The sequence below is a fragment of the Microtus oregoni genome, unplaced genomic scaffold (genome assembly GCF_018167655.1).
Source record: "Microtus oregoni isolate MIOR12 unplaced genomic scaffold, Mior012 000043F_ref0000047, whole genome shotgun sequence".
In the NCBI taxonomy this organism is placed as follows: domain Eukaryota; kingdom Metazoa; phylum Chordata; class Mammalia; order Rodentia; family Cricetidae; genus Microtus; species Microtus oregoni.
This window is the reverse complement of record NW_024543210.1, coordinates 8,993,479-9,002,548: the sequence shown is the minus strand read 5'-3', so window position 1 is coordinate 9,002,548 and position 9,070 is coordinate 8,993,479. Positions and strand designations below refer to the sequence as shown.

The following is a 9,070-nucleotide window of genomic DNA, read 5'->3' as shown; positions in this document are numbered from 1 at the left end:
GGATCTGCACACTCTCATTGCTCCTGAACACTCTGAATATTCAGTAAGCTTGTTTACAACACTTTTGGGCAATTTCTCCTCAGGTGGCTCTGCTAGCAGAAACCTGGAATGCCCATTACCAGAAATCCTTCTGTCTGCCCATTTCCAGTCTGAGCACACAGCACAGCTTGTGTGTGCCAGCATTTCCCAAGAAGAGGGAGGAGTCTATGGTGGGAATAAATAGGCATCAGGGTGTACTGGACAGAGCTAAGCAGTAGGAAGGCAGCAACGACCAACATCAGAACTCAGTTGTCCCAGAAGCTGGCAGCGGTCATCAGCTCTCAGGTAATGCCAAGTATTCCTACCCTCGGGGAACTGAGGAACGACCTTCCCAGGACTGTGTGGTTCTGGTGATGACCTAGATTCTTGGTTTGGAGGAGGGGTAATGAGTTGTTCTGTTGTAATATGAGCAGCGGGGCTGCGTCCCCGGCACCCGGCCGCCCACACGGCTAGCTTATGCCCTGAAATAATTACACAGAAACTGTATTCTTTTAAACACTGCCTGGCCCATTAGTTTCAGCCTCTTAACCCATTTCTAATAATCTATGTAGCACCATGAGGTGCACTTACCAGGAAAGATCTTAACCTGCGTCTGTCTGGAGTGGGAGAACCATGGCAACTCCCTGACTCAGCTTCTTTCTCCCAGCATTCTGTTCTGTTTACTCCGCATACCTAATTTTATGTCCTATTAAAGGGCCAAGGCAGTCTCTTTATTTAACCAATGAAATTAACACAAGCCAGAAGACTCTCCCTCAGCATTGTTCCTGGGTCACTGAAGTGGAATCAGGGAACGTTTCTGGAATGTACATAAATCTTCTCCCCAGTCTGGGTCTTCATGTTTATGGGAGATGCAGGCACAATGAACATTGCTCCTGTAGACAGAATGGAGCCTGCTTCTTTCCACACTCCATAGGCAGGAAGTACTGAGACCTTGTCTATCTTACCTAGGGCTGAAGGAGCTAAGGAGAGACAGGAAAGTCCCTCTGGAGGAGGTGACTTCCCCTTCATACTTACAGTTGACAGGAGATGCCTGGGGGTCAGGAACCCACTTACCTTGTAGTCTCATGGCCGAGCTGAGGGTCTTCAGCCTCATCTATGGAAGGGAGAAAGCAGTAGCTCAGTCACTGAGCCAGGCCTCCTGCTGCACACATGGAGCAGCCCCTTTCCTCTGGAAACAATTCTTACACAAAATAGTGTTCAGTGCTTCTCCAAAGAAATGCTTGCATCGTAGGAAGTAAACATGGAGTAAAGGCAGCCAACTAACTGAGGTCCCTGGCTCCTCTGCAGGAGAGTAACAGCCCTGGGGACAAGCAGCTTAGCTCCAACCTTCCCTTCTCTGCCCCCTCCAATTCCCTCTGCGTTCTTCTGATCTAATCTCCCCTCCACCTTCCATTTGGCTCCTCCTCCCTCCTCCTATCTTGCTGCCCCTCTTTCTTCCATTTTCTCACTCCGTGATTCCTCCGGCTCTCTGCCTCCTCCCTTCCCTTCTTCCTCTCCCTTCCATGTATTTATCGTCCACTTTCACCTTTGGACACTTGAGCAAAGGGACAGAGGCTAAAGGTGGGTGCCTGTGTTTACCATGATCACAAGTCTTCAACTGTAATCCTTTAGGATGCCCGTGGCTCCCACTCCAGGGGCATAGGGAAGAATAGCCATCTAGACGTTCCCTACAACTAACCCCCAATATCCCCAGAATAAGTCAGACAACTGTCAATAATGGAACCTGGTCACTCACCAGGCTGCCCAAAGAGATCCACCCATTAGCTTGCTACCACACAGCCATGCCAGGAGCCCAAACCAAATCTGGTCCAGGTGTCATCTTTCTTCCCACCAGGAGGCCTTCCAAGCCTGAGGTGCAAACCACACTTTAGTCGCTGGCAGCACTGAAAGAACCTTCTCTGTTTGCCCTTCTCCCTCCTGTTCCCAGGGTTGCCAAGGCTGTGGCACCGCACCAGATGTCTCCAGCGCTGCCTCTCAATTATTTCTCCCCAGGCTTCATGCACCAGACTCAGTCAAGGGCCTTGGGATTTCCCAGGTTCGCATCAAGAGGCTCGGGTAGGGCCTGTGCTAACTACTGCTACAGGGGTCCTAAGTTCTACCTACAGGGAGGAGAGACATGGAGGAGTGCAAAAAAAGAGCGTTCTCCTCTAATGTATCCTTCTGCAGAGAGAGAATGAGAGAAAAAATTCTGATCAGCCAAGGCTCAGCCCACCCCACTCCCTGCTGCACTTCTGGCTTGCTCTGTGACCTGGGATGTCCATGCCCCATTCTGGATCTTGGTTCTCTGTAGGGAGATTGGCTGCTGCGGCAGCACTTCCTCCAGTACTGATAACAAAGAGCACATGACAAGGCGCTGCCGTCTGGGGGGCCAGAGCACCTCCATTGCACCTTCAAGGAGGCATCAGGGGCAGCAGAGCAGGGACACAATGCAGCCCTGTGGGAGGATACCGAGATGCTCAGGATACCACCTTGCCTTCCCAGACTCAAAGGAGCTTTGCTTTTCAGCCTGGAGAACAGAGAAGATGGTGGTCCTCCCTGTAGCTCTGGGGCTCTTGATGGTGGTGATCTGCCCTGCTGTCATCTCCCAACAAGATGGCACACCGGGAAGTAACACCGAACTTCAGGTAGACCAAATCAATGGGACACAAGTAGACAGTCTAACACTGGCCTCCATCAATACTGACTTCGCATTCAGCCTCTACAAGGAGCTGGCTTTGAAGAATCCAAATAAAAACATCGTCTTCTCCCCACTCAGCATCTCAGCTGCCTTGGCCGTCCTGTCCCTGGGAGCAAGCAACAACACCCTGCAAGAGATTCTAGAAGGTCTCAAGTTCAATCTCACAGAGACCCCTGAGGCAGACATACACCGGGGATTTGGGCACCTCCTCCACATGCTCAGCCAGCCAGGGGACCAAGTGCAAATCAGCACAGGCAATGCCATGTTTGTTGAAAAGCGCCTGAAGATACTGGCAGAGTTCAAGGAGAAGACAAGGACACTGTACGAAGCTGAGACCTCTGCGACTGACTTCCTGCAGCCTCGTAAAGCCAAAAAGCTCATCAATGACTATGTGAACAAACAGACCCAGGGGAAGATCAAGGAACTGATCTCAGACCTGGATAAGGACACAGTAATGGTGCTGGTGAACTACATCTACTTTAAAGGTGAGGATGGGCACTGGGTGGGGAATGGAGGGTAAAGATATTATCTGGGAACCTTGGATCCTTATGCTGGCCCCTGGGAAGGAGGGCCTCACACCCTGGAGGCAGAGGTGGCTCACATCTCTCTACCCACAACCCCTAGGATTTTTTGATATAGTTATGTTTCCTGGTACATGCTCATCAGAAGCCCTCAGGTCTCGGTGTATAAGTGCTGAATTTGAATGTGACTTACACTTACTCCCTAGCAGAATGCATAGATCCCAAGTCCAGTCCTTCCTGAGTGTGCAGAAGCTGTGATTTCTCCCTGCAGAGACCGGGTCCCTCATTCTGCCCACTCCAGCATCTCTAACATGCTCTTGTAGAAGGTGTCCATCCCTGGTAGAGAGCCTGTTCCTAGGAGGGTCCCAGTGTGCTGGGGACTTTGTGACCTAAGGAGTGTGCCTGCCCACTCTTAAGAGGGAATGTAGCCTGGCCCATAAGCCCTGAAGAGCCCCCAGGGCAATTCCTATTCAGTACCTCTCCCTGGAGCCATTTCTGGAAGGAACTGGACCTGGGCTGGGAAAGCAGGGATGCAGGAGACTAATAAGAAGGCAGTATCAACCAAGCCGTATTTAGTGCATGGCTGCTTCGGGGAATTTTGCTTCTGTAAACTAACTAGCCCAACAGCATGAAGGTCAGAATTCCAGTCACATGTCAGGGCCAGCAACCCTGAAGAGAAAGGGTGGAAGGGAGTTGGGGGACACAGCTGGAGATATAATTGCTAAGGATAGTGAGGGGACCTCCAGAGCCTACACCCACAACACCCTGCCTGATAGAGACCAGGGCCCAAGGTGACAGCCCAAAACTGGTGCCTGACAGAAGTCGTGATGTAATCATATGGGGTGGGTCTAGGGTTAGATTACAGATAGTCTAGGGCAGGCTGTGAGTTGTCGGCAGAAAATCAAGGTGGCCATGGACAGAAACAGGGACTAGGAGGACAGAGGACATGAGGACAAGTTGGCTGCAGAGCTGCTGTGACCTGGGAATGGTGTAAGCAGAGTGATGAGCTGAAGGAAGGCTGGGTTGTCTCTCTAAGCTTAGGACCCATAACCAAGATGGCTGCCTATGAGATAGGGATGCTTGTTTAATCTACTAGATCCCAGTTCAAGAAATTGTTTCAGTACCAAGTCCTGCAGGCCGTGTTGGTAATGGGGACATAAACTAGGAATCCATGATAAGTCAGGACAGGATATCTGTGGAGGTGGCCACAGCCCCTGTGTGAGCTGAGGACATATTACTCACACTCATCCCACAATCTGTGGCTTCATGGATTGCTCGTGGTGTGGGAGAATTCAGTCTCTTTCGTCCTGTTTCTTCTAAAGCCTGTCCCAAAGCCATTGCCTTCTAGACATGTTTCCTCCTGAGGAAGAAGGGGTCCCCAACTCTCCCCACAATCCAATGTCATCACTTTCATCTCATGTCTCTGTTACACTCCCCAGGCTCAGAACCCTAACAGTTGCTCGAAACTCAAGTAACCAGGCTTTGATTTTTAATTTCCCCTTTTCCAAACCAAGCTTGGAGTTTCTTCTCACCTTTAGGAGCTTGTCCACCTCCAATGCAGCATTTACCACCCCTGAGGGACACTCTGTGTTGTGGAAGATAGATTGATTGCTGTCACACGTAGAAGCTGAGCAGAAATTGGATACGGTGAGTCTCTCAGGTGATGTTATTATTAATCCCTTTCATCTTTAGGAAAATGGAAGACGCCCTTTGACCCTGATGATACTTCCAAGTCCAAATTCTACTTGAACAACAGGAAGTCTGTGAAGGTGCCCATGATGAGTATTGAGGACCTGACCACACCCTACTTCCGGGATGAGGAGCTGTCCTGCACCGTGGTGGAGCTGAAGTACACAGGCAATGCCAGCGCCCTGTTCATCCTCCCTGACGAGGGCAAAATGCAGCAGGTGGAAGCCAGCCTGCAGCCAGAGACCCTGAGGAAGTGGAGGGACTCTCTGAGTACCAGGTGCGTGTCTGCAGACCCAGAGCTGGTCTGGCTCCATATGCTGCTGTTGGCCTGAGGCCCAGGGTCCCTGTACCTCACAGTCTCACTGGTACCCAGTGTAATGGGTAGAGAATCAGCAGGGACAGTTGGAGCAGAGGTGAATTTTTCTTCTCTGACTCAGTAGTTTGGGGCCTGATTTTTCTGTCATTTTTGTTGTTGACAAGATGGCATCAGCTAGAGCAGGAGCTGAGGATTCCTCTGTGTCTACCAGGCTGTAGTTACAGGGAATCTTGAATGGGCAATTGAAGGCAGAGGGGCTGAGGGTTAGGAAAGATCAGCTCTGAGAATCAGCTCTCCCCTGTGAGGCTATCTCATTCCTCATCTCTCATTCATCACCAGTAGTGTACTGAATGACTTGCAGACCTACTATGAGCCATGTTCTGATTTAGATTCATAGAGTATATCAAAGACTAAAGCGTGAACTCTCTTAACCTCATGGGCTCATCTTGTAATTGTGGATCAGAGAGAGTGGAGACGGAAATGCAACCAATTATTATTTCATTTGTTCACCGGTGAGAAGGGGTGAGATTAAGAAGGGGAGGGTCCAGGACTAAGGAAAGCTAGAGTCAGATGGGGTGGAGAATTTGAAATAAGTGGGTGATTAAATGAAGTCTGAGGGTCCACAGGGCAGGGAAGGATTGCATTTTGTGGGTCTTGGAGGAGAGCATGCTCAGGAGAAGAAGCTGTTACCAAGCCATGCTGCCTGCCCCCGTAAGAACTCTCAGGCTCTGATGGATAATTAACGCATTCCAAAGAGCAATTCAAGTGGTCTAGCATGGACGGAAAGAAGGCTGCTCCCCAGTGAGGGGGCTGCCTCTGGCTCCCTAGCTACAAGGTATGTTGATAGGGCAGTGGAGTCCAGTGACCCTTACAATATTTCTTTCCATTCTCAGGAGGATTGATGAGTTCTACATGCCCAAGTTCTCCATCTCCACGGACTACAGCTTGGAGAAAATCCTTCCACAGCTGGGTATCAGGGAAGTCTTCTCCACACAGGCTGACCTGTCTGGGGTCACAGGGGCCAAGGACCTGAGAGTCTCTCAGGTAAGGCAAGGCACACTGGGTGGTTCCCCTTGGTGCCTGAATGTGAGTGATGCAGGCCAAGTGTGTGGAAGACGGCAAATGTGTGAGAACGTCTACATTTCTGAGATTCCCTCATCCTGGGAAAGGCAGGTTACAGCCTAGATACATACACTCCTGCTGGATACCATGAAGCCAGTTCCTCCTCTGTCCCCGGAACATAACGTCACCCAGGAGCCTTGTTGGGAAGGAGCCTGTGCTTGGTTTTCAAGCATCACTGGCACCAACCAGTGCTGTGGTGCAGATGCCACACACAATCCACTGCTCGGCAGAAGCACTTCCAGCCTCAGCTTCTTCACTGCAGAGCTGGCCCAGAGCTGCCTGATTAGCACGCAGACCAGTAGCAATGAAGGAAATAACAAGGGATGAAGGGCAGTTGTGGTGAAAAGCCTAAGAATAGGAGAGGAGATGCCTTAGGATCTCACGCTACATGCTCAGATGCACAGCCTGGCAATGCCTAGTGCTCTCTACATTGCCCACACAGAGCCCCAGGCTCTGATCTGTAGCAGCAGGGCATGGCAGTCGACCATGGCAGTCTGGGAAAAGGAAGCCATGCCCTGTGCATTGCTATTGTATGTCCTAAAGAGGCTGGAGCAGGAGGGGTGCCAAAACCCACACTGGCTGCCAGCACCCTGGCAATTCCCTGTGTGTCCTCTCAGAAGGTGCCTGTGGAGTAAGGTGGGAGTTACCTACTCCCCTCCTCCAGTTTGTGGTGGGTTTAGGACAACACAGAATCTCACAGACTAAGCAGACCCAAGGCGTGCCTCATCTCACACCCAGAGCAGAGACCTAGAAACCCAGGGGTAGAGCTCATGGCAGGAACAAACAAGCTCACCAGTGTCTGAGGCCAGCAGTCGATGCTTGCTCCAGGAATCTCCTCTCCTGCCCTTCCTGGTCTCCAGTGAGTGATGTCTTTCTCCTACAGGTGGTCCACAAGGCTGTGCTGGACGTGGCTGAGACAGGCACAGAAGCAGCAGCTGCCACAGGAGCGAAAATCGTATTTCTTTCTGCAAGAATGAACCCGTTTATTTTGAGTTTAGACAGGCCATTCCTGATGATTATCCTTGACACAAATACTCAAGTTGCCCTCTTTTTGGCGAAGATCATGAATCCCAAGTGAGACTAGAACTTCCCAAACAGTGATGCTCCTCCTGGGAGCCAGGGATTAAGTCTGTATGTGGGTCTCTATGTGCATTTTGGCCTCCATGCTCTGATTGGCTGTGGTGTGCCTGGACTGGACAGTGGCAGTGACTAACTGTATGAGTCGCACATGCACAGGGTCCTGTGGACAGACAGTGTCAGGTTCCCATCCTCTCGGCAGCACTAGCTCTGCTCCTGAGCCTGAACTCTGTCATTGTGGCCCCTCCCTGCTGCCTCTCCTCTATGTGCCTCTGCCCAAAGCTTGGGCCCTGGCAGGTAGACTCAGTTCCTATCTAGGCTCTGGTTATGTCTGCCTTCATGTTCGTCAGCCTTCATGGGACTACGCACACTTAGAGGTCAACCATGTTGACCTCAGGCCCTGGACTGAGAACAGAACCTGCTGCCCTGAGTCTATTTCCAGTATCTGGGAACACTTGGTACCAAGTCCAACTTCACATTTATCTTCTTCCAGGCTCTGCCACCCACTGTCCCGTCAGGGGCTCCTGGCCCTGCCCACATCTGGCACTGTGTTACAGCACCTAATCCCGCAGCTGCATGGGGTCAGTTGGGCAGCACAGCTCAGCTCCTTTCCCTCTAGTGTACATACTTAGGGCAGACAAGCCATTTTCTAGGTTTCCCACTGACCAACCTCACACCACAGATGGACACCACCTCCTTCTTTACCCAAAAGGCAGCCCTTGGAGCAAATGATCAATAAACATATATCTGAATGGAAAGGGATCAGGCAATGTTCACTCAGCTCCTGTTGGCAGGGGTGTGGCCTCCAGTGACAACAGGGTAGGAGAGATTGTCACTCACATTGTGTGACTCATGTAATGAACCTCTGACCTGCATGTTTATTGCACCTCAAAGGGCTTGTGGTAAAGGCCTAGGAACAAGGCCAAATGCCCCCTTTAACAAATCAGATTTGTACAAAGCTAAATGTTATATGAACACCCTTTCACCTATCAGCAGATTCATTCATTCTCAACACACGGCACATGTGTATGTATGTACATATGCGTTCATATATGCTTATATGTCTATGTACAGAGAGAGAAGCTTCTCTTTATCTTTCCCCCTCTGGAATGTTTTGGAATAAATTCTACAATTCTTGTTTTCTTAGAATTTTTCCTCTCCCCATCATATAGACTCATGTGACATAAAAGCATACATTTTGAAGTAGCACGTGGGGACATTTAGCTCCGTGAGTTCCCAGTGCAGCTGTTGGCTATGAAGGGAACTGGACTGGGTTAGGTTTCCAAGCACTGGTCTTTCCTCAAATAATAGAAAACCCTCAAAGTGTTTGTCAGGGAGAGCAAAGCCAAAAGTTATACCAACGGCAGCAGTAAAACATCATTAATTATGTCAACAATCTTCATAAGATGGGCTTGCCTTTCTGGGGAGGGCATTGGAACTTGAACTCAGAGCCCCACACTTCCTCAGAAAACACCCTCACACTGAGTCACCTCAGCTCCCTCCTTACATCTTTGCTTGGACACAAGGCCTCACTGGGTTGCCCTGATTGACCTTGAACTCACTACCAGAGACTTCCTCCTTGGTCACCAATGAAGGAACAGACGAAATGACATTCAAGTGCACTTCTAA

The 9,070-nt window shown here is 50.3% G+C and overlaps 1 protein-coding gene across 1 annotated transcript; it reads left to right on the top strand.

The window, feature by feature from the left end:
- The first annotated feature begins 257 nt into the window (after window positions 1-257).
- Window positions 258-8,578, top strand: LOC121434478 (serine protease inhibitor A3N-like). The gene is made up of 5 exons (XM_041633479.1): window positions 258-324; window positions 2,545-3,201; window positions 4,930-5,203; window positions 6,136-6,286; window positions 7,248-8,578. Exons 2-5 carry the CDS (start codon window positions 2,562-2,564, stop codon window positions 7,440-7,442), a joined length of 1,260 nt encoding a protein of 419 aa, XP_041489413.1. The 5' UTR covers window positions 258-324; window positions 2,545-2,561; the 3' UTR covers window positions 7,443-8,578.
- The last annotated feature ends 492 nt before the right edge of the window (window positions 8,579-9,070 follow it).

Bases quoted from the DNA above. Each gene is read 5' to 3' on its own strand.
- LOC121434478 (XM_041633479.1), top strand. From the start codon at position 2,562: ATGGTGGTCCTCCCTGTAGCTCTGGGGCTCTTGATGGTGGTGATCTGC. The intron at 5,204-6,135 runs GTGCGTGTCTGC...TTCCATTCTCAG, and splicing joins AGGGACTCTCTGAGTACCAG to GAGGATTGATGAGTTCTACA. The intron at 6,287-7,247 runs GTAAGGCAAGGC...TTTCTCCTACAG, and splicing joins AGGACCTGAGAGTCTCTCAG to GTGGTCCACAAGGCTGTGCT.